The sequence below is a fragment of the Oryzias latipes genome, chromosome 7 (assembly GCF_002234675.1).
Source record: "Oryzias latipes chromosome 7, ASM223467v1".
Classification (NCBI taxonomy): domain Eukaryota; kingdom Metazoa; phylum Chordata; class Actinopteri; order Beloniformes; family Adrianichthyidae; genus Oryzias; species Oryzias latipes.
In genome coordinates this window covers 21,613,456-21,638,916 of record NC_019865.2, presented here as the reverse complement: position 1 = coordinate 21,638,916, position 25,461 = coordinate 21,613,456, and the positions used below count along the sequence as shown (strand labels likewise).

At 43.9% G+C, this 25,461-nt stretch overlaps 1 protein-coding gene across 1 annotated transcript; it reads left to right on the top strand.

The window, feature by feature from the left end:
• Window positions 1-474: 474 nt before the first annotated feature.
• On the top strand, window positions 475-25,461 carry LOC101174833 (nucleolar protein 4-like). The gene is made up of 11 exons (XM_004070961.4): window positions 475-1,454; window positions 8,965-9,120; window positions 12,959-13,070; window positions 15,443-15,552; window positions 17,109-17,250; window positions 17,899-18,191; window positions 18,278-18,463; window positions 18,826-19,014; window positions 19,105-19,224; window positions 19,307-19,496; window positions 20,486-25,461. Exons 1-11 carry the CDS (start codon window positions 1,110-1,112, stop codon window positions 20,698-20,700), a joined length of 2,058 nt encoding a protein of 685 aa, XP_004071009.2. The 5' UTR covers window positions 475-1,109; the 3' UTR covers window positions 20,701-25,461.

The window sequence follows — 25,461 nt, the reverse complement described above, 5'->3', positions numbered from 1 at the left end:
TTTTGCCCGGCTCATCTGCGTTTGAGTCAGGATGGAGAGATGAGGATGGGGCATCCCACTCACCCTCTGCACGGCCGGAGACACTCTGCTGCTCTGCTGTCATGGCAACAGCAGCAGTCACCGTCGCCAGCATGGGCCCATAACGCACAGGCCAGGAGGAGTCAGACTCACACACGCACGCGCAATGAGAGCACGACACTCACGAAACTAACATGGTTCTCTCCTTGGTCCTCATACATCTGCAGAGAACTCAATCTAACCTGGGACATTTTCAACACTCCATCAAAAATACACTTTAGAATTGTTCATACGAGCTCCATTGGTTTTATGAAGCAAAAGCCTTTAAAAAATACACCATTTAAATATATTTTGTTTTTAAAAAGTGTTGGGATTAAGGTTTTGTTTTAATGGAATTGGTATAACGTCTCAAGGAGAACTTCCATTTTTTTTAATTTATTACTTCAAACCGGACTCTTGAGCTTTATATTCAGCCAAAAATGAGTCAAAGTTGTGCTTATTTCCTGATTTCATCTTTAGTTTGTGTGTTTATGAGGAGATTCAAACAGGTGTGAGGAGCTGAGAGGTCCCAGGTGGCGCATGTTGGTCGGTCGTGGCCATTGCCGATAGGAGTATCTTTTTTTTTTTCAGGGTGAAGCAACGCTCATCCGAAAATAGTGTTGGCTGTTAGAAAGTAGGTCGATAGGAAACGAAAGGCACGCTTGTTTCCCCGCTTTTGTCTGTGTGTTCTTTGTTGTTTTAGGCGAATGTGTGCGTTTTTTTTTTCAGAGCCCACCCTTGTGCGGAGCGTTTTGCGCACAGGTGGGAGAAAGGCGCTCAGCATAGGACAGCCCCCCACCTCCTGATGATGATGTGAGGAAGTGACATTTTTTCCCCCGCCGCGACTCGGGACAGCACGGCTCATCTGCAAACAGGTGTTCCGCTCTCCGGCCCATTCGGAGGCGTGCGCTCCAGAACCCCCCGAACCGAGCCTCGGACGCTTGACAGTAGGGGAGCAGGGAGAAGAGGAGGAGGAGGAGGAGGAAGTCTGCTCTTTATTAGCCTGGGCCGTTTGAACGGGATCAGACGGAGGGAGAGGGAGAGGGGGAGCAATGGCAACGAAAAAGGCGTGCGTGGTGGATGCGGGCAGAAGGAGCCGGAGTCCAGTCGTGCTGGAGGCTGAGATGTTCCGAGAATTTCAGGACTGGTGCCTCCGAACTTACGGAGACTCCGGCAAAACAAAGACGGTCACCCGGAGAAAATACAACAAAATCATGCAGACACTGTTGCAGAACGACGAGTCGGACGGCGTGTACGTCGACAACAGCCACATCAACGCCAAATTCAAATTCTGGGTGAAGTCCAAAGGGTTCCAGGTCGGGACCAACGTCCTGGGGGAGCACAACAAGAAAGGAGCGCCGGGAAAACCCGTTCTCTACGTCCCGGTTAAGTCAACGGTAAAGTGTGTGTTTGTGTGTGTGTACGTGTCACACAGTGAGCGTGCGTGCACACGCGCACGAGGTGTCCCGTTTCCGTCTTTAACTTGTCACCGTTAAATTCTTCACCCACACGCGGACAAATGTCATCCTTTCATGTTCCGTGGTCCGGACGAAGCCCCACTTTTGTCCGGATCCCAGCCAGAGCAAGCCCCGTGTACTCTCATCCCTGCTGCCATAGCAACGCCGGTGCCTCCCGGCGATGGCAATTGTATATAGAAGGTGGGCTGGATCGCGCGCACGCGACCATCTCTCCGCTGAGCCCTAAGTCCTGTCATGGCCATGAGGTTGCGGGGCACGAGTGGATTTGTGTCGGCTCTGTTCTTGGACATACTGAGGCGCATTTGTTTTTTTTTCTGTGTTGGTGTGCGCGCGCACGTGGATGCAGAGGCATGTTGGCGCGCGGGGGGTCGGGTTCTGTTAGGATGATCCCAGTGAGGAACCACGGACTGTCAAAGCCAACTTAAAAGAAAAAAAAATGTCCATCTGTCCATGGAAACGCTTTTTATTTGGCGATCAGTTGTGCGAGCGCGCGCACTGTCCCATCTGAACCAGACCAGCGCATCCTCGGATGATGCCTCAGAAAAAAGCCAAAGATGCTTTAGAAAAGCACCACATTATTCTGTCAGCCGTCTAAGCGTCAGATATCTTGACGTAGCAGACTTTTCATTGTGCTGGGCAGGATGCGTGTCGGCTCGCAGGAAGTCGTTGCTCTGGCAACACCTGTGTAGCCCAGGATAGCCTGCATCTGCCGCATTTATTGTACAGGCTGCACTTGCCCCCCCACACACACACAACAGACAAAAATACGAGTTTCAGAAAAACAGAAACACAACATTTAAAAAAAGCACCAAAAAAAAGACCATGTTCGTGAAAAGGAAAGCGTGGACCACGTGAGGGGCTGTGGCGGAAACAAAAGGGTCTCTGCTCGGGACTGATAGCGACGCACGCCCACAGCTGGTGCTCAGACTTCACTTCTCGGTGCCTCTGGATGGGAGGTGGTGATGCTTCCTCAGTGAAATGGACGTCAGGGCGCATCTGTCTGGCTGGAGTCTAAAGGGTTAAACCACAGACTCTTCAAAAAAAAAAAAAAAAAAAAAAAAGAGGAACTAAAAAGATAAACATGTTCATGATGAACTGTCAGCCCCAAAGCTCAGTCTTTGTCTGGTGTTTTGGCCTACAGAACCACCAAGGAGACTACCACCATTTTAAATGGAGGCCCCTATAATCTCCACCCCTCCACCCTCTCTGCTGGGACAGAGTCTCTTAGGACCCCAAAGAGCAGAGGCACATTTTCTATTAGCAATTTAGTGGAGATATTGGCCTGGATTAGAGCCTGAACCCCCCTCCCCGGTCTGAAACGAATGCTGATCCCTCTACAGGTGTTTTACCTGTGTGAATGAGCAATTTAGATTTGGGCCAGCCGCCGTCACAAAACTCCTCTAATCTCTGCTCAATATTATGTTTCTCTCTGGGGCGGGAAGGCAGGTGTTATGGGTCTCTGCAGGTGCAGATGTCGCCTGAACTGTGCAGCTGATTAGCTCCTCTCTTCTGACATTTCTTGTTCTTCAGTGGCCTCTTGTCCCGGATTCAACGCCACTCTGTCTCTCACATCTAGGCTTGGTGGATTTTTTTTGAGACCATGTGAGACAGACCGGGTCCTGTCAAAATAAAGAGGGGAGGCCCCCTCTGACTCAGCCTTGTTTGGGGGATTTTTTTTAAAACAACAAAACTAATGTCAGCCAACACAAGCCACTTCTGATGAGTCACACTTAAACCAGTTCAGCGATTGAATTAGAAAGCCCGCTGGCCTTGGAAATAGACTGCAAGAGGAATAGTGACACACACGTGCAAAGATGCACACACAATGGCCAGTGGCTGCTCGCAGGGCTGCACGGTTGGGGGCGTGTCTCTGGTGCTCAAGCACTGGAAGGCCCACTGCAGCTGCTCCCAGGGTGTGCCAAGTTTCTGTATGTGGGCAGGCACGGGGCTAAGTGACAGGAGCCTGGGTGGGGGTAGGGATAGATGGAGGCTGATGTGCAGACAGAGAGGGTCTCTTCTGTGCGTCAGTGAAGCATACAAGGCGGCTTCAGTGTGCGGCGGCGGGACACAGCAGCAGCACAGGCTCCAGTGTGGGCGCCTCCTTTCAAGCCGGACACAGAATTATTTTTCTGTGTTTTTCTGTCCGTCTCTGTCCTCCCACTCACGCTGCCTCGCCCCGCCAGTGCTCGGAGAATCCAGTAGCCTTCAGTGAGGAGATGCAACCTCGTTTAGCTCTCATTATGTCCTGATTAGAGGATGCTACAGAGGAGGAGGGGACCAGAGACAGACACAGAGGTGTATCACAGAGCAGAACACAGTGTAAGCACAAGGCTCTTTCCAAGTGCAGCCAATTTCAAAAGAAACACTCTAATGCTTCTGCGCATTTTCCACCGACTTGTTATGAAAACTCTGAAATATGGCGGGCTGTTGCTTTTAGTTGCTATGCCAACTGAGTTCTGAAAATATGGGTTCCTTTCACTTGCAACTGGGCGAACATGCATGTGTTTCAAAGTGCTGCTGTCTTGCTCACAGGACGTGCAGCCCTAGATGATCTGGTTATCACCACGCCAAAACAAAAAGGCCTGTCAGCTGGTGACGAAGGCCTGGAGGAGTCAGTGAAAATGTTCATTTCCTGGTGGTACTTTGTTCACATGTGTTGCTTTGTTCAGGTGAAAGGCTGAGGAGCCTGTCTGCAGAATTTTTGTTTTATCTATATGGAGAATTATCAGTAGGGCTCCACTGAATTGAATAAATCTTCAGTTATGAAAGATATTGATTTCCCTCTTAAAGGCTGACAGTTTTTGCATGTATGTCATCTTTGTTCAGTTTAATACAGTAAATCACATATCTGTTTTTAATATGAAGCAAAACAATTTATTTTAATGGAAATGTTTAAAAAAACATAACCATTAAATAATCATGAATAACAATGATTGTGTGAATCAGAATCAAATCAGTTCTGAATTGTTACACCGATAACCAGCTCCAATGCTTTTTTATGTCTTATTTCATGTTTTATTTTGTATTTTTAAACTAGAAGTAAAACATAACCTTTTGCTTTATTCTCTAATAAGTTAACATCTCTCATTTCTCATTTTAACATCTTTCCATTTTTTGGTTGGAGAAGGACTTTGAAGACACCATCTTGCCCGTTCTGGCTAAATATTCTAGTTTTTAAATTTGGCGTTCCAGTCCAACATCACCCTCAGCTATAACCCGGAAAGATTTCCTATTTCTAATGAAGTTTGTTTCCTGGTAGAAATGAGAAACCGGGATCTCTGGCCTTTGTCTTGAAAAGGGGGCCTTCAGTGTTTGTGTCTCACATCAGATGGGACGAAGAACATCATCATTATCTGATTAATTAGTCTGCATTTCCCCCAAGAGTTCAGTGTTTCAGAAAGGCCCTCAGAGTCAATAGAAACCCGTCTCCATTGTTCGGCATTGTCTGCATTAAAGCTAGTTTTATGGAGCATCTCTTTGTCCAGTTTTCTCTGTGGTAGGGAAGGAGCTCACACTCAGTCGGCTGTTGGTCATTTGGGTCTTCCGTGGTCTGCAGACCACCTCCCTGTGTGGAGATGGAGTCCTCTCTGGAGCACTGAAAGGTGGAGGTGCTGAGGAGGCGGGCCTTCGGGAATCAGCATCCATGCTGGAAGTTTAATTCAGTCTCATTAGGTCCTTTCACGTGTTGCTAAGCTCCTGCGACTTACTGTAAGTGACTGACTGGATCCATAGTGTCCGTATGTGGTGGTTCGTGCATGTATATGTGCTCGTACAAAGAGGGGGTCGCTGATCGCATGCTCTGTGTTTCCTCCCTTCAGCACTGGCTCTGTTGCCATGGAGAGACCGTTCTTTGCTTTCCCATAGGAGGAGAAATTAACACCATTTTTAACTGGCCCGGGGGCCTCCCCCCTGTGTGGGTGATTGTCTGAGTTGTGCTCCACATGCACGCGCTCACCCACTCCTCCAGCTGACAATAATCTTCCAAGCACGCCACCACTATCAATTTCCATACCTTGGCGTGGCTGACGTTGAGCAAAGTGGGACAGCGCCCAGACGACGTGCTCAGAAATGGCGAGGTGGACTCTGGGATGCGGTGATGTACGTGGGTAGTTGCCTCCATCCCACTTTGAATCAGTGACTGGAACGTCAACAGTGGCAGGCTGCAGGGCCGGTGGGACCGTCTGCGTCTGCGGCTCGGTGGGACACGGGGCACGTCACACACTCCATCAAATAATGTTCATCACAGGAGCCGCCGAGGAAGGCGCACACGCAGATGTTCACACGCTGAAGTCGGACAGAGGGCTCGTGCTCGGAGCACCTAATGTGGATTTAATGATGGGGCTTTATGAAGTGGAGAGGAGTGCAGGCAATGAGGGTGGAAAGGGAAGAAAGGAAAGGAGGAAAGAGGGGCAGAGACTTTCAGAAATGAACTGTGGAGGCGATGGTGTCTTTTTATCCCAGGTTTCTGTCATATAAACCTTTATATTGCACTGTGTCCCCATGGCGCACACACACACACACACTCACACACATGGGAGCAGCAGGGCTTGTTGCATTTATGTGTTCATTAGCTACTTGACAGATTTACAGGGGAAGATGGGACTTTAAAAGACGACCTGTTGTCACATCTGCAGTGAGATAATCTGAGTCACGAGTATTGTTGACACAGCCATCTTTACTCTCCTCTCTCTGTGCGCGCACACACCTAAACACACAGCTTCCTCCACTTAAGCTACTTACCGAGCGGCCAACTTAAGGGAATAAAATCTCCATTTATTTTCTGCTTGGCTTTAAAAGTTAGGTTCAAAGCCGCATTTCTGATTTGGGCTTGTCGCACTCGTCCGTTCAGCCACAGAGCTAATTTTGCTTCCCTTATCTTTTGCACTGGCCCATCTTTGTGACCCAGCTGCTTCCCATGAACCTCCCCCCACCACCTCCTCTTCCTCCTCATCCTGACCTGCGTGTGCGCAGGACCGCTCCACTCTGCTACAGCGTGTGTGTGAGACTGCCAGCGGGGGTGGGGGCAGCCGACTCAACCCCTCCAGTCTCCTAGCAACAGAGCGGTTTGGTGTGGGACAGGGGGAGGCGCAGGGGATGGGGGCTGGTTGTACAGTGACTGGGGAGAGCAAAATCCTGCGGGATTAGAAAGCTGGAGAGAAGGAGGAGAGGAGAAGGAGGGCAAGAGTTTTGATGTGTTGTTGGCGATTAGGGATGCTGCCATGTCTCCTTTGCTCTCTAACACGGAACGGTGCTGAGGAGGCCAAACATCCAACAACAGCCCTCAACAGATGTTTTTTCCTCTGCAGGCTCTTCCTTCTACACGTTTAGTCCTTTAAAACACACCCATGCTGCGTTTATGGATGGATGCTAAACTCCCCGTTGACTCATGGGTGCAGGACGGGCCATGGAGAGCCACAGGAAGCTTCCTGTTAAGTCCTCAAAAGTTGAGATGATAGTATTTTCATGACTCTTAGACATAATCCCTTGGCTCTTGAATGCCAAGTTTGTTTTTTTCAGATTTAAAGACCCATTCCATTGAAATTTTTGTTTTTGGTGTTTTTTACATGTTCTTGTGGCATTTTTCTGATAATGGAGGATATTTATAAAGAAAACTAAGCTTAAAATTGAATTTCTGAGTGTTTATTTATTCAAATTGCTGCAAATCAGGAGCAGATGAAAAAATGCTGGGTGAAAAATCTCGTAGCAGTCTAGGAGATGCTACAATCTGCAGGCCACAAGCTTCTTGCTGTGCTCCATTGTGATACATCCACTTGCAGACAAATAGATTTCATGTACGTCTTTGTTTTCCTCGTCTGAGCTGACTTCTGGCTCCAAACTATATGGCTGGATAGCTCCAGTATTGCTCGTCATTTTTGTTGCACCGCTAATGTTAGGTTGGGGTTGCAAAGGGCTGTATGATAGCCTAAGAGTGTGTCAACCAATGGGTGATGGGAAGTGGGGGCAGGCTTACTCCGCACCATCATTCCCACCCACAACTCAGAGACAAATTTCTAATCAATCACTGTGTAGAAACTATGCACTAGAAAAAAAGACAGTTTTTTTTGATTTTGCCCCAAAAAATAATAATAAAAAGGGAAAACTTTTACGATCAAAAGATGATCAAAGTGGTACTTTGACGGACGCATCTCGGGGTCTTGAGGTAGCATCTCAAACTCTCGCAAAATATTTGATGCTGCCCATCTAGCATCCCCTCTGGCCTGAGACTTCTGCAGCGGCGGTAGGAATTTTTTGTATTGATTTAGGTCACAGCAAATGCTCCCAGCTGAATTTCCTGTGTTTATGGCAGATATTTTATTGAGGGATTCAGTGGGTGCAACTGCACACCCCACAGTGGTAGGAGATAATCCAAATCCAGCGTGAATGGACCTGACACCATTGTCCCAAGCTGCAGTCGCAGCAGCAGCAGCAGCAGCTTCAGTGGTGGCAGCGGTGGTGATGTCACCAAGGGGGAAAGGATGCGATACCTCTAAGCACGATAGATTACAGCTGTGATGATGAGGCGGAGGGTCGCCATTATTTCATTTATTATCATCACATGTGGCCCGGGCCGACAGGAGCGGAGAGGCAGAGGGCCGGATTAAAACAAACCCGCTCTGTGAGCTGGTTTTAGTTGCCATGGTAACGATCATTACCTCGCACTTGGGAGAGAAGGAGCAAGGAGCGAGTACAAGAGGGAGGGGAGAGAAAAAGATGGGACAGAGGTGCGGGACTAAAACAGGAGGAGGGATGAAAAGAAAGAAAAATAACCTGGAAGTGTTGTGGGATGTCAGGGAAGGGAGATTCCTTTAGGGCAGGGGGGATAACTTTTTCAACTCTGGATGTTTCCTTAACTCCTACAAGAACAACAATCCCCAAATTGAGACCTAATGTTTGGACAGTGTCAGACTTCCATGTTTGCCTGAAGGGTGGTGGTGGTGCGGTGTACAAAAAGTTGTTTTGTAGGAAAACACCCAAGAAGAAAGGAGCAGAGAACCCCATGTGGTGCAGCGGCTGGAGCCTGTTGTCCTGGCGATCCTACTTTCATGGTGTGTCACATGACCCTTTGCCCAGCACACCTGCTCGAGAGAAATCAGTGGCAGTTTCTATGGCGACTAGGTCAGCAGTACGGGTGGTAGGATGGCTGCCTGAGGTGGTGGTGGTAGGGTTGGGGGGTGGGGGGTGCTGCTGGTCTTGTACAGTGTCAGTGGTGTTATTTTTAAACATGGCAGAGATGAGGTGAGGGTTGCAGGCCCAACCAGGGCTGTAAAATTGCAGGAGCGAAGGCACCTCATGGAGCGCGTTTAACTGTCTGCTACCACACGACCCATGACTCATGTGCCTGAAAGACCGCCTCTTGCATTTTCATCCACATGCACACACGTCCTCTCTGCCAGGCTGACCGTGCGCTGACAGCCTGTTTCTGTTCCAGTGTTCCGACGGGAACTCAGCCCAGGAGAACTGCTCCCTGAAGCGCGTGGCTGTTGTCGAGGACTTCTTTGACATCATCTATGCCATGCATGTGGAGATGGGTGCCGACCCAGGAAGAGCACCCAAGCACGCCGGCCAGAAGAAAACCTACAAAGCAGTGAGTGTGCTAAACAAGCATCTGGAGAACATTTTTACTATCCAGCAAACTATCATCAATCTGAGCTGAACAGCCTGCAGGTATATGGACCATCTCTGCTGTTCCAAAGGTCACAAAACATATTTACTCAAATTTAAAAGCTTTCAAACAATGACTGGAGCGGAATATGGAGTCTTGGTTAAGATGTTTATTGACCAAGCACAGATAACCTCCACAAAATTCGTGCATAGTTTTTATTTTTTTCAATTTGAGCACATTTGATCTTTTTCTCCATTTGTTGCTAAAGTCTCCCTCTGGAGTTTGTTTATTCAGTGGGGTCTCAGTGCTCATCCAACATTGGGTCACAGATTTAAGGTTCAACTGTTTCCCCAAGCGAGCAAAATTCCTGACAATTACATCATGAAATAGCTTGTGGTCATTTCTGCCCAAATGTTTGTTTTGGTTCTCTATGTATTAGAAGTTAGAGGTCTTCAAAGAATATCAAAAAAATCAAATAAAATTAATAAAACCTGTGTTTGCAGAGAAGCACTATCTAGAAAATTCAATTTGAGTTCAATCAAAACGAAGAAATATTGATCCCTGGAGCAAAATTAAGCAATTATTTATGAACAAAAACGTAAATCGTTTGGAGGATGGAGGGATTAATTCTACACACAAAAAGAAAATGCATGCTTCTAAAGGAAAGATAGATGTGTTGTGTACTTTTCCTAAATTGACATGATTTTCTGTCTTTGATGGAAAGTCAAAGCTCCACAAATCCACATTTTCCCTCTCATGTCTCCTCACCTTTACATCATAGAAGGTGGAGTGAGCCACTCAGCTCCAATTCACCCTCTCTGCAGGGTGTGCCTCTTTTCACATCCAAACAGCCTCCCCATTTCCACTTCTATGCAAACAGAAATTTAGACACAAATAACTCCTAATAAGCCTCGAAGAATCTCATTTCCATGTGAAGACGTGTAGCAGGACACCCCAGCGCAGCAGTTACCACTAACCAGATTAATACAAACAAGACTGATACACATCAAATGCACTTGTTAGGGACACCTTTTTTTGTTTATACTTTCACCTGCATTGATAACCACATCAATATAAAGTCACATAACTTTTGTCCGGTGTAAACTCTTTTTGTGAAGAAACAGCTGAAGTGCGACTCTTAGAATTCCTATTTAAAAACAGAAGCACCTAGAATTCCCTTTATAGGATGAAAAAATCCTATTTATCTAATACAATACTCATTTGTAATGTGTCCAAATGTTTCTTTACCTCTGTGGTTAGAAACTATGTCAATGACAACTATACTTAATTATATATTGTGTTTATCTATCTATCTATCTATCTATCTATCTATCTATCTATCTATCTATCTATCTATCTATCTATCTATCTATCTATCTATCTATCTATCTATCTATCTATCTATCTATCTATCTATCTATCTATCTATCTATCTATCTATCTATCTATCTATCTATCTATCTATCTATCTATCTATCTATCTATCTATCTATCTATCTATCTATCTATCTATCTATCTATCTATCTATCTATCTATCTATCTATCTATCTATCTATCTATCTATCTATCTATCTATCTATCTATCTATCTATCTATCTATCTATCTATCTATCTATCTATCTATCTATCTATCTATCTATCTATCTATCTATCTATCTATCTATATACATATAATATAATATAATAATAATAATAATAACAATAATGATAATAATAATAATTATTATTATTATTATTATTATATTATACTTTAATTAACCTGAATGTTTAATTTCAAATTGAGATTATGCTCAAATGAAGATGTGATCTTTTATATATTGATATGTCACAGGCAAAAATGAATTACTGACTTGGTTAAACCCCATTTGTTGACAACATTTCAAACATCTTAATTGTTCTGCCTATTTGGCCACTTTTAGAAAGATTGGGGCGTAGTGAGACTAGGACAGGGACATCCATCCATTTTTAATCCATTTTGGGGTGACAGGGTTGCTGGAGCCTATCCCTGCCATGTGTTGGGCAGCGGCGGGGTACACCCAGTAAGGGTCGCCAGTCCATTACAGGACCAAAAGTGACATCTAAACTTAAAAAACCTCTATAAATCCTCTTAGTGGATTAAAGTTTTTTCATTTGATGCAGTTAACGAGAAGCAGAGAAGATGATTGGGAAATAAAAATTTGAAATGTGTTCATATCTATGTTTCTTGTTAGGAGAATGTTAGTGTTTGATTCTATGATGCATTTAGGAACAAACTTAAAAAAATCGAATGTTCAACTATCCACTGTAAACACACACAGAACTGTTTGATTGCTGATGTCTGCAAAACAAACTGAAATTTTTAAAAGTTGTATTTCAGACTTAAACTAAAGCAGTAATGTTAAAACATGTAGGTTGAATTCACAGATGGGCACAAAGTTTTGAGAATTTTTTTCCTGGTAACATGGCCTTAAACTGTTTTATATTAAATGTTAGCAGGATCTTATGATTTCTTTTTATAGCATTAAAAACATGATTGGCATATTGGACATTGATCACATTTACAGCCAATTTCGTAGTGTTGCTGCTTACAGAGTTTATTAAATACGGCATTAAATTAAATCGACAGGTTCCTTGATTTGCAAAATAAAATGAAATGTTCAGGACAACAGGAGTTGAAGAAAGCATAAAATATCCTTTAAATGGGCAGAAATATTCAATCCTCAGGCTGCCATCACTACCTGGTCAATATATTAAAATATTTTTCTGAAGGTACACTGTAAATGTCGCCATTATTTTGACATTGTTCTTCTTTTAAGTGAAGCTGGAGACGTTGAAGACGATCCTTGGAGAAGTGTTGTTGTGAATGAAGTCAGTGATCTCTCAGGTGTTTCAAAGCTCTTCATGGATAAAGCAGAAACATCCAAGAACAGATCAGCAGAATGTCAGCTTTTTTAGCATCAGGAGTTACCAGGGAAACAACCACATGTTTATAGGAGAAGCAAAGCTCTCGTGGTGCCAGCATCCTGTCATTTAGTGTGCGTACCACATTAACTGCTGATGAGAGCTTTAGGTGTGATCTGCATAGAACAAGGGTCTTTGTTTGCAGGTTAAGGAGTATGGACAGATTGTTTTTTTTTTGGGTTTGCTTTTGAAGCAGGAGTTTTGGGACCCCTCCTTTCCTACCACTCCACCAGGATTTGAAAATCATGGAGCCGAGTCCTCCTGCCCTGTAGAGAGGTCCTGTCACGTCTCATACAGTGTACCCTTTTGAGGAGGCTCCCTCACTAGGGCAGGGCATAATATGGAACTGTCACTGTGGCCTTCTGGGAGGTGCTCGCTCCTCTGGGTGGCCTTTCCCTCTCTGTTGCCCCAAGGGGGCCATGAAGGGCGTGCGTATGTGTGCGTGGTGAGGGGGCATGGCGAACAAACAGGATGTTTGGGTAACCCCACCCCACCGTCTCTCCATGGTCACGTGAAGGTCGCATTTTACAGGGAAACGCCAGAGGAGGTGAAGAAGGGAGGGTGGCATGGCAGTGCAGACAGGCTGAAGAGGAAGGCCGAGCATTAGAGGGGGTGGGCAGTGTGGATGTTAGCCGGCTGCACCTGAGGAGGCAGGAGGGGCACCAATCAGAAAACCCCTCGCAGTGTTTCAGACTCCAAAAACCAGGAGGACTGCAGCTGGAATTAGGCCATCCAGCAGCATTTATCAAGAGAGGACTGTGTCACATCAAGATAACACAAAACTGTAACCCCCCCGACTATAACACATTTAAGATTTAGCTCTGCGCTCAGTGTGAGTTCATCCACAGCCTGAGCCCCGTGTCCTGTGCTTTCTCTCAGATCGCAGAGACCTACGCCTTCCTGCCTAGAGAGGCGGTCACTCGGTTCCTAATGAGCTGTGGAGAGTGTCAGAAGAGGATGCACATTAACCCCAGCGCCGCAGAGTTCAAAGGTAAAGGCACAGATTCACACATCCAACCCCCTCCCTGCAGAAACCATCACCTGATCAGTGTTTTACCTCAACGTTCAGACTCGTTTAACTTTTCACATCCTGACATAGAAAACCGTCATACTCCCATGTTTTTGTAAAATCAATCATCTTTCACAAGTGCTATATTCTTCTGATTCTTATTGCAGTAAAAGGAATTCCTTTAAATATTAGAAACAATTGGAACAAAAAAACCCAGTTAGATCTATCCTATTAAACCGGCTGAATGAAACCATATTTAAAAAAGCACGTGCATTTCCATCACTGACAAGATGTAACAAAGACTCCAGAGGATTGGCTCCCTGAGAGTGTCACATCTCTTAGGTGATTGCAGAGTCCCCCTAGTGGCCATAGAGGGAAACTACAAGCTTGGCTGCCATTGTTTGATTCCAGGTTTTATCTGAATATAGAAAAGGTTTAGATTTCAGTGTCTCACATGCAGATTTAAATTAAAGTAGTTTAGATCTAAAACAAAATAATATAGATAGAATAATAATAGATAGAAGTTTAATTATGATCTATGCCAGCTGTTTTTCTGTTCATGTTGATCTTTTTTGTTGGTTGGTACTCAGAAAAAGTAAATGCAAGGAGTGATTTGTGTTTTTGTGACAGATTTATCTGTTTTGCACGTGTGTCTTTAAGTATCATGCCATTTTTAGTCAATTAAAACTTTTTTATGCTTTTTTTTTACCTTTTTATTTGAAATAGTGCACTGTTAATGTGTTGAATTTTATCTTTTTTACTAGATTGAAGAGGCAAAACATGAAGTTATAAAAGTGAAAAAATGTCAGCTCAGGGTTACCTTTGTTTATTACATTTTTACATTATGATTTTTTTTATAATATTTTAAAAATGTATACATTTATATTTTAAGTTGGTTCAGAACAACCCGCCGCTTTTATGACATATAGTTGTGCTGCTGCAGTGAGTGCATGCTATGTTGTCATCCAGCCAAAGTAAGGCATTAGTCACACCTTCACAGATGTGCGTTCTCTGCGTGCAGTGTGCACTGATGTGCACATGTTCCAGTAAGGTTGCTGACCTGGGACTTTTACAGCAGATTCATAGTCTCTCTTCCATTTTTTTCTAGAACAGTGAATTTTCAATTCTCCCCAAAAACTCCTCTTCTGATGGACAAGGAAGTTTTCCGACCCCTATTATTAAATCAATTTACTCTCAGAAAAGGCAAACTCATGTTTCTAGAGCAGGGGTCTGCAACTCCAGGCTCTGAAGCCACATGCTGATCCCACATTCTCCCACGGAGGCTCTTAGGCTTTAAAGAAAAATGCTGACAATTTAAACAAATAATGGATTTTTTAGTTTTTTGGTTAATTTTTTTCAGGTAATTAAGTTTAATCATTTTTTGCTTAGATTTCTAACATGCCAGATCACTGAACAAAATTATGGTAAAAGTTTTAACCTATGGTGTCAGTAGTTTGTTATTAGAATAAGCTTAAAGCACATATTTTTATCTTCTGCCACACAGTAGTGTCTAGCTGCTGTTCAGAGGTATGCAACCAACGAACTTTTAAAGAAATGCCGATTCTACACAAATGTTTTCATGTTTATATTTGATAATAAAAGACAGAAAAGGACGATGGTGCATCATAATGCCAGAAAAAGCCATGTTTGAGTTTCCTTTCTTGAATTTTTAATTCAAGTATATCTGCTGCAGCAGGAGGATCTTATTTGGGACAGAATGTGTTTTATTTTTTTTAAAGGAACTTGCAAGTGCTGCTGTCAAAATAATGTAATGAAAACACAACACTATGTAAATAAATTATTGCAAATGTTTAAAAGCTACATTTTATAAATAAATGTTTTGATGACCACAAAAACTTAAATAACGTTTTCATTTATTTAATTTGATTTAATTTATTTATTTGAATTAGGGCAGTGCATATTAATCAATGTTTCAGCAGCTGCTTCAATATCAAAATATCAAAGTTAGCACAGCAGCTAAATTTAATCCGTTTTAAATGGTTAACTAGGACTTTGCAGGTCTCACTGGGTTTTGATCAGTTAGTAAAGGTTGGAGACCCCTGTTCTAGATGTTTATTAAAGTGGATAAGATGAGAATTTAGTGTTCACTCATGCAATGAATGTTAAATGTTTTAATTTACAACAATTTATGATATGTATTTTTGATACTTTTTTTTATTAATTTGCATTTGAAACTGCAAATTCTGTTCTGAATTGAAAGAATTACTTTAAAATATACTTGGTGCCATGTCTGAAACATGTATGTAATAAATGCACATTATTTGTCCTGAAATGGTTAAAATAGTTTCCCCTCTTGCATGCAGTGGTGTGATTTTGCTGCTTTTCTTTGTTAGAAAATGACAGACCATCATCTCTGGTCCCGGACCTCATTGATTACAACATGCCTCTCACTGCCACCTACCTGAAGCAAATGAAGCTACAGTGCATGACCACGGCGGAGAGGGTGAGTGTGACTGTGTGTGGTCTCTGCTGAAACCGCCAGTACTAAAAGGAAACACGTCTCCACGTTAGACCGAGGAGAGGTCCTGTGTGCGTTGAGAGGAGGAGGGAGTCCTTCCTTCCAACTTTGAATTCATTATTGAAGAAGCAGAGTTCCTGGTGGGAGGAGGAGGAGCTCAGTATGAAGGAAGGATTAGGAAAGCCTCTGTTGCAGCGACGTCATGCGTGAGACCCCTCCCACGTGTCGCTGTGACAGAGGCGCTCAAGAACTGCAGCCTCCAAAGTGCAGGCAGCAGGACTTGATCATGTAGACCTCACTCACGCATAACTGGGATAATCCGGGACAAAAGCTCCGGCTGGGATCTGCGGGTGAGTACGACCGGGCAAACGCTGGCTTTATGTGGAGACGGATGGCGAGCAGTTTGACAGGTCACCTCTGAGACTTCTGATCTACACTTTAAAGCTGTGTCAAACTTTTAGCAGTGGGGATCAAAGCTCAAAGCTTCTCAGTTATTATGAGCAAACCCTGTTCCTGTGATTGAATTTTGAGTTTAAAGGAGCAAACTTGAAGAGCAGACTACAGAACAACACAAGCGGGACATCCTTTAGCTGACTAAAGTGCATCCTCTTTTGACCATGTCTGTTTTCATTTTATGTTGAGTTCTATATCACAGTTTTTCCATTCAGCAGTTTAATCAGTAACATATTTCCCCAAAGCCTGAACATTAATGTTTCTACATTCTTGAATGGCTGTGATTAGAGGTTTTCTTTAATCCTGCATGGCTCACTTAGTACCTAATAGAGCCTTCACTGAGCATTCTGGTCCTCCATAAAGCTCTCGCAGAAGGACGGATGCATATTCCCAGGAGTTTAGGCCTATTTGTGTGCTCGTGTGAGGGGGAATGAGATGACAACATTCATTTCTACTCCACTCCCGTCACACAGGGGTGGCTCTGCTGTCACACGGCGTTGTGAACGGCAGTTGTTTCTGTCTGAACGCAGCAACAACAACAAAACAACGTTACAGTTATTGTTTTAGGACCAAGATGGGGTCAGCATTGGTGTAGATTGTCACATGATTCAGCTTTGCTTTGCTCATTCCTACCCCAGTGATGCACTGGCGTTTTTGTTACGCTACAACAAGCTCCATCTTCAGGGCCTCCATGCAACAGTTATAAATAGCAGTGCTCCAAGAAATGTATTAGTGACTCCTGCCGCCCCGATTTTTGCTCTGCTCTTTGGCATCAAAATCATATTTAGCATTTTGTTATTTTGCAAAATGGTCAATAAAATGTTATGCATTCAGTTTTAAATTGTATTTTAGGTGATGTTTACATCTGGAAGTGCTGCATGAGTGAGGCTGAGGTGTGTTGTTTACCTTTGGTGCATGTTTTCTGCCATGTCTGAGGGGGAAAAAAAAAGTATTTCAGCTGGTAATAAAAAATAAAATCTGCTCTGAAGGAGTATATATTGTAGCCTCCGGATCGGGATTATCACGAGAGGCGGTGGAGATGCTGTTCCTCTCCAGTCTGAGCCTCTTTTTGTGTCGTTTCCCTTCAGGATGACAGTTCGGTGAGCAGCGAGGACATGAACAACGCTGAGCCCACATGGGTCGCAGCTGATCAGCCCGCAGCGCCAGACCCGAGTCCACCTAACCGGGAGAGGATCAGCAACCCGGCAGCCACCATCAAGGAGGAGAATGGTGAGGCCCCTCCCACTCTCCCTGGACTTACTTGCTTTTTCAGATTGACTTTGTTTACATTTAAGCATTGACAGGGTCCGCCCGCCACAGGCAGAAATGTGCAGATTGCTGTCTGCGCAGGGAAACAGCTTGCATTGCTCTTAGAGCACTAATCCAAATAAATCCACTCTTACAGGGGGTGGGATCACGGCGCACCCCCAATCCAGCCGGCACCCCTCTCTGTCAGGGTGCAGAGCTGACAGTAGGACAAAGGCCGATGTAGACCTTTGCAGAGTAGAAAAGGTTCAGAGCGGGACATTGGGGAGGTTCAGAATGGATGGGGTTGATGGCACAGAGGTGTAAGACATGCGGGAATGGAAGCAGGGAAGACGAGTTTGTGTAACTCAGGGAAAAGCTGGACTTTTCACACAGCAGGAAGATGCTCCTCCCCCATCAGCCCCCATTGACCTCAATCCTCCCTCTATGCTGTGAAGACGCCCCCCCCATTTTGCCTTAACTTTCATTTGTCCTGACAGCTGACCCCGATGCACACTTCCATCCCAATTACATAACAGGGGACATACCCCCCCTCACAAGATTCCTGCTTTTTGTAGTAAACAAAGTTGACTTAATCTTAATTGATTCCATCTTCCTCCTTTTTCCTGACAGACGACGACTTCTCTGAGAGCGGCAGCGCCAACGGGCTGCCAGCTCTGACCTCCCCCGAGGCCCTGGGTGTTGGTAGCACCCCCCAAGATGGTGGCGCCCCCTACGTGGAGGTGGCAGAGAATGGCTTAAGCGCTCCCCTGGACTTCAGCACCACCTCGTCCTCGTCTTCATCCGAAGATCAGCAGCCCATCAACCTGAGCGACAGAGTTTTGCCAGCAGGGAGCTCGCCCCCAAACCCGTACCCTCCGGATCTGAGCAGGAAGCTGCCCCTCAAAACAGAGTTCACCAACAAGGTAAGGAGGAGGCATTGACTCCTGATGGGAAGTGTTTACCTCCCCCCTCGCCTCTGTGCAGCACAATAACGTGTGAATGTCTCCAGTCGCCTCCTTACAGCTCGGGGAGCTACGACTCAGTGAAAACTGACCTGAGCGTGAGCGCCGAGGACCTGACCTCTGCGAGGGCACAGATGATGGATGATGACGACGACGACCACGACGACCACGACGACAGCGACAAAATCAATGATGCCGAGGGCATGGACCCAGAGAGGCTGAAAGCCTTCAATGTCAGTAACAATGACGCTCTCAGAGAATCTGGACTCATGTTGAACAAATAAATTGCTTTTTTTTTTTTAGCAGACATCATTGTTAAAGATGGGAGAAGTTATGAAACCTATTTGTGTTTGTTTAATTGTTTTGTACTGCGACAAAACAAACTGTGAGGTTAGAAAATAAGGGAATTAAAATCCTGGATTACCAGAATCAATAGTAATTATAGTTTTTCTTCTTCCTCTTTAACTCCATCATCTTCCTCTGTCATCCCTTTTTTCTTTTGTTTCACACCCTCACACCCCTCTTTGCCGGCATGCCCCCCCCACTCTTTTTTTTGCTCTACATCCCCCCCGCTCCCCTCCCCCATGCCTATCAGATGTTCGTGCGTCTCTTTGTGGATGAGAATCTGGACCGCATGGTCCCCATCTCCAAACAGCCCAAGGAGAAGATCCAGGCCATCATCGAGTCCTGCAGCCGCCAGTTCCCAGAGTTCCAAGAGCGCTCCCGCAAGCGCATCCGCACCTACCTCAAATCCTGCCGTCGCATGAAGAAAGGCGGCTTTGAGGTACTCCCTCCAGCTCAGATGTACAACATTCAAAAAGAAATACCAAAAAGTTTCGGTTCAAAACTAACAAAAAATGGCCTCCCCTGACAGATTCGACCCACACCTCCCCACCTCACCTCTGCCATGGCCGAGAACATCCTCGCTGCTGCCTGCGAGAGTGAAACCCGGAATGCTGCCAAGAGGATGCGACTGGACATCTACCCAGTGACGGTAAGACCTCAAGATTTTATGGAGCTAGATAAGCACAAACCACAACCTCCTGCTGAGACTTGAGAACCTTTAACTTCTGCAGGAGGAGCCCATTACTGTTGACAAATCCGTCTCAAGGGATGCGGCCCCTGTGGCGCCATCAGGGTTCTCCATCGCCAGCGCAGCTTTTGCCCAAGACCAGCTCTACACCAACGGAGGCCTCAACTACAACCTGCGGGGATACAGCAGCATCAGCAGCAACCAGCAGAACTCTGGTCCTGCACAAACAAACGGTAAGTCCAGCTTTAAGTTAAATGTTCTGAAGAGGAGAAGGTCTGTGATGAGCTATGGTATGTTACAGGCTTTTTTTCTCCTACTTTTGAGTTTACTGCAGAAATGTGTCCTTATTACAATAAAATGATGAAGAATATTACATAAAGGTCAAATGTTGGGGAATTCACAGAGTGAAATCCTTCAAATTATGACTCTCACAGAGTTTTAAAACTTTGTTTAAAGTCCCACTCTGATCATCTGTTGTTCTATTTTTAAAGCGTTTCCAGTGATCTTTTACTTATGATTATGTTGTTTCTAGCCTAATTCAATAAACCCGGTGTCCTTTTCTGGAACATAGTTTCTGCAGAGCGTCATTAGTTCAATAGAAATTTACCAGTGACTTGTGGGCAGGACTGTTGGCGCGGAGCAACCCCGTCCCCTGTTCCCATCACTGAGAGCTCTTCGTTTACACTCTCTCCCACTAGCTTACAGCCCCTCATACCCCCAACCTAACATAATTGGTGTAACAAATTGGCGAGCTACATCAGAGCTATCCAGCCGTATAGTTGTGATCCAGATGTCAGCTCAGACCAGGAAAACAAAGACGTACATGGTTCTATTTGTCTACAAGTGGATGCATCGGAATGGAGCAGAGCAAGGAGCGTGTGGCCCAGTCAACATATTTTCTATAGAACAAATTAGATTTTTTTCAAACAGCATTTTTTCCATCTGCTCTTGATTCACATCACAAAAAATCAGAAAGGACATTTTTAAACATCATGAGAAAAATGCCACAAGAACATGTTAAAAACACCCAAAACATTATTTTTATTGGAGTGGGTCTTTATTTCACAGAATATTCAGAAGTTTGGGAATTTGTTGGTATTTCATGTTTAAGTGAAAATAGATGCAATTTTAGTTTTTTTGTGTGTCAGACTCAATTTTTCTTCTCCTAATTTGATTTCCAAATGAGATGGTGTCACTCCAGTACTTGATTTCCCCCCCACAGGCCCCACAGATTTAAGTATGAAGTCGGTGGGACTGAACTCCTCCTCCAGCTCCAACAGTCACGGTCAGGGAGGCGGAGGCGGTGGAGCGTCGGCCCAGCTCAGCCCTCCGGAGGTGACGGCAGTGAGGCAGCTCATTGCAGGCTACCGGGAGTCCGCGGCCTTCCTGCTCCGCTCCGCAGATGAGCTGGAAAACCTGATTCTGCAGCAGAACTGAGCCAAACTGTGCCAACAACTCCCCCCGCCCCCACTTCCGCCCAGTCAGCCTGTCTGTCTCTGTGCACCACACACATTTGGCAGACTCTCATACGCAAAGACACAGTTGTTGAAGAATGATCCTTCAGCGCACTGGGGGGCCTGTAGGTGTGGTACCCCTACTGGTTCCCACAGGTGTACTGGGTCGGATTGACAGGCTGAAAACCGTTTCTTTATGCATTTGGCTCACTTTGACCTTAGTGCCCTGTTTTGTGTAGCCATTATTCACTTCATTTTTTGCCACCAGAACCTCCATTTGTCTCAGGAAAGCGACTTAGGTGAAAAAAGTGCATTAGTTCACAGTCTAAGATACTGAATTAGCTGAACTAATTTCACCAAACCGTCGTTTGTGCAGACCTGTGGACTAAACGCTTAGTAAGAAAAAAGAAAAAAAAGAAAAAGCGCAGTGGATGAGCACCATTATTTCTTTCTATTTTTACACTCCTGTAAAATATGCTGTACAGTGGCATGATTTGATTGGGTTGACCGAATCAAGTCATTTCTAAATTGCTGCTAAAAGATGTGGCAGCCTGCCACTGACCTGTTAACCTCAATGGCTCCTGCCTGATGTGCTGACTTACTCATGCACAGAGAAAAATGACTCTAAAAAAACTAAATCAAATTAAACATCAAGAGAAAAGCAAAACAGAACAGCATTATTTATCTTTTTATTCTCAGACTTCAACAGGAAGAACAGATCTGTCGAAATTGAAATTGTGCATGGTTGCCGTGGTTTCCAAACACTTCTTTTGTTTACTTTACTCTGATTCTCTCCGCGCTTAGTCATTTCCTAAAAAGGTGGAAGGCCTTTTTATGGGTATGCAAGTGAAGGCACCTGTCAGGGAAACTATGAGTACAATGCTGGAGTTTAGAACCAGTCCTACTGGAGGAAGGGGAAAAAAGGTGCAATATTGATGATAATCAGAAAAGGTTCAGACGAAGGCATCTTCAGAGGGTGATGCTTCACCACAATCCTCCACTGCTGAGACAGTCGAGTTGTAAAAAGAAATATCCCATGCAGCATTGTAGCCAATTTCAATGTTGTTCGTTGTGAATACTAACCTCGTAACTGAGGCACTTTCCTGTATTGGGATTTGTGGTGACAAAAAAAAAGGGACCTGATAGAAGAGTGAGACTCGGTGTTGCACGTCTTTATTCATTTATTCATCGTTTTTATTTTTTAATTTAAGGTGTTAAGTATGTTATTATTGTTATTTTTTTTTTTTTTAAAAAGGCACATGCAGAGGCATGCAGACGGTGAGGGTAGGAGGGAGGCGGCCGTCTGCCTGTCATCTCCCTCAGAGCTCAGCGGCGTACAGCCCCTCAATCCCATCTCCACTTTCCTCTCAAAGTCTGAGCACACTGTTTCCGAAAAATGCAACAGACAATCTTAGAAAACTCGCATCACAGTTTACTCCCCCCAGCTTTCTGCTATGGTGTTTGCATGGGTGTGTGTGTGTGTGTTTGAGGACACACAAAGTGATCTAGAGCACAGTCTCACAACTTTCACGGGTGAGCACAAAACTGTTTGCTTCATGGCTTCGTTGGTGTGCTGGTGTTGTGTTTGTGTGGAACTGGAGTTTGTACGTCAGCGGTTCGTGAGGATTTTAATTCAATGTAACAAACAACGGCTCCTCAAGCGCCTGAACGCACCACATTAAGTTCAGAAAGATGGATCTTTGACTTTTTTAGTTTTTCATTCCTTTAATCCAGATTATTATTACTGTGTGCAGTTTTTTCCATTTCATAATTGAGTATTTTCATCAGTCACATTACACCTCTCCTGTTTATTACAAGTTGGGAGGTACTTTATGGCTCAGGATCAAGGCACAAAAATATTCATCACTTAAACAAAATTATTTAAAAAAAAAGAAGAAAAAGACAAGTTCATCTTTAAAATTACAACAACAAAAAACAACGTTTTAAATTTATCTTAGTTAATCTGAGAGGTGTTTACATGACAGAAGCTCAAAGGAAAGTCTGAACCGGATCACCTGAAAGGTACACAAAATTCATCTGAGGTAGATCTAAGACAAAAGAAAGTCAAACTAGATAAAAAAACAAGAGTTACAGCTCCGACTGTGGAAGTGTTGGTTTTATAAAGGAAATGCACCAGATGGGTTTGAGAAAAGACACAAACTTCTGCCTTCAGGATTGTGTGTTTGATAAAGATTTAACCTCTACGATCCCTTTCTTTCTAGGCAGCATAACTTCTAATCATACATCTAGAAATAATTGCAAAGAAACAGTAAAATAGACATATTTTGTTAACACATCCAAGCGTTTTTCATCTCATTTATTAGGATTCTCCATTACTTTCCCTTCATTTCCTTTTTTCTTAACCAGATTTGAAAGTTTCTAGTAAATAAAAATACTTTCTGAATCTGCCAGTAAGGGTTAATATAGGGTTTTCTGTTGCAAAACATCAAATACTTATGACTTGTTCAGTCAGGGAATACATTTCAAGTTTAATGCTTTTTCAAACGACAATATTCCATTTTTAGAAAATCTGCCCTCGTTAGCTAAGAATGCAGGTTTTACCAAATCAAAATCAATGTTACAAAGACTCTTTCTGCATTTTTTGATCAGCATCTGGTGAAGACCAAAAAAGGTTCTGAAACAGGGTCAGATTTTACTTTCTGGATTAATTTCTGTTTCTTTAAAGTCCACACCAAAGAGATTAATTCACCTTTACAGATTATTGAGGCTCTAAACGTTTTAGTACTTCCTGGTTTTCCATTTTACTCCCCAATCTGTGAAAAGCTATTCGTTAACATGTAGAGCATCAGCCTCCATGTTTTCTGAAGGGGTGCCTTAAGGAGACAGCGACTGAAAGTAGATCCTATCAGATGGTCAGGATGTGCTGCAGCACTGACCACTGGGTTTATCCTTTACAAGAGCCAAACGCTGTCGCTGAAGTAAAGTCATGAGCCCAAAAAGGTTATTCGTGGTTCCCCGAAGTAGAATCTGCCTGAATGAATCCCCCCTGTGGGCTCCAACAGAACAAGTGTGGTGGCGTCCTCCTGTCTTCCTCCAGTCTGGTTGTTTGTTTCTGTAGCCATGGCAGAACCTCTCTGAACCCTCCTCAACATCCACCCCCTCACAACGCTTGCTGATCGATGTTCCGTGTTCGCTGAGCTTACATTGGAGCCGTGTGCTGGAGTTACTGTGACAAATGACAACTTCTGGTTGTCATGAGGTTGTTTTGGGGATTTTTTTTTTCTGTTTTCTAATGACTCCCAATGAATTCTTTCTCTTTCTCTCTCGTTTTTGAGTGGACAGTGTAATCTATTGTTGTTGAAAATGCCCTGGTAGCTTGTGGATTGCTAAAGTGGTCAGATAAATGTACTGTATAGCTGTACAAAGAGTGATAAACCTGTTTTTCTTTTCTCGTTTTTTTTTTTAATGTGGGTACAGCACTGTTAAAAAAAATCAAAGTGGTTCTAGCCCTTTGCCTGTTTTAACTTATCATTTTGTGATGGTCTGTATTACTTCTATTGTTATTTAAATGATTTGACTGGTTGCCTCTCCTGCACCGGTGAGAGACTGTGGCTCTGTGCAGGGGTTCGTACTGTAAACCTGTGTGAAACTTTGTATTTTCCCCTTTGGTTTTGGACTCAGTGAAAGTGTGATGTTTACATGTACAGTTTTTCAGAATACTTTGTGTTGTTTTGTTTTTTTGGCATTATATTCAAAGGATCCCGCCCCCCTGATCTGTGTACATTTACCTAGATATTTTTTGTCGTCGTTTCATCGCATCAGATGCAGATGTGACCTCTTTGACTCCTGCCTCGCATGGTCGGACTGTGCCGTTACAGCTGTCTGTGGTCGGCTCAGGCGTTGTAGTGGCTTTGAGCATTTACAAAAGAAAAAAGGAAAAAAAAGGTAACATTAAGTAAAAAGGGGGCGTCACAACTTCTCAAAGTGGACCAGCGAATACTTACCAAGGTTGAAGATGACGCCAGTCGTCGGATTCAGAATCCTTTAGTGGCCTAAATGGAGAACGACGGCGTGCAGATGCATTTATTAAGCTTTTAAGTGCTAATTATCTCCTGGCGGCGATGTCAGGGGCAGCTCCCATTGACTCAACCGGTACCCCAAAAGGTACACTTTGACCTGTTGTTCCATCTCCTCGGTAACACAAAAGCCATTCCCCTCTCCTGGCCTTTTAAGGGGAACCCATAAACCTCAGGAAATAGTGAATCTCCAAGTTTAGTTTTATCCACTAATTTCTTCTGAAATTAGAATTAAGTCTCTAACAAAAAAACCATTAACATTTATATGAGATGTCTATTGTTTTGTACATTTATCATTGTGACTAAAGTGGAGCTTTTTCCAGTACCTGTGACTTAATATTTTTCCTTTTTTATTTCCTCCTTTTTTTTTTTCTTTTTTTTTTGGAGTGTTTATAAGTATGGATATGTATTATTATATGTGAAACAACAAAAAGACAAAAGAAAAGGTTTGACCTGTTTCATTTGTATGTTTCATGCAAAACTGTCCAGGTGAGATTTTCTCTGCCTCTTACATATCACTATTGAGGGACCTGTGTTTGTTTGGAAATGGCGCTTTTTCAGTGTTGCATCAACGCTATGACAAAAAAGACAAAAAACAGAAAAAATAAATAAAAAGTGGTTTACCAACAGCAGAGTTAAAAAGCTCTCCTCTTCTCCTGAGATGTCAGTAATTGAATAAAATAGTGCGATGAGCTATCAAACTCAGA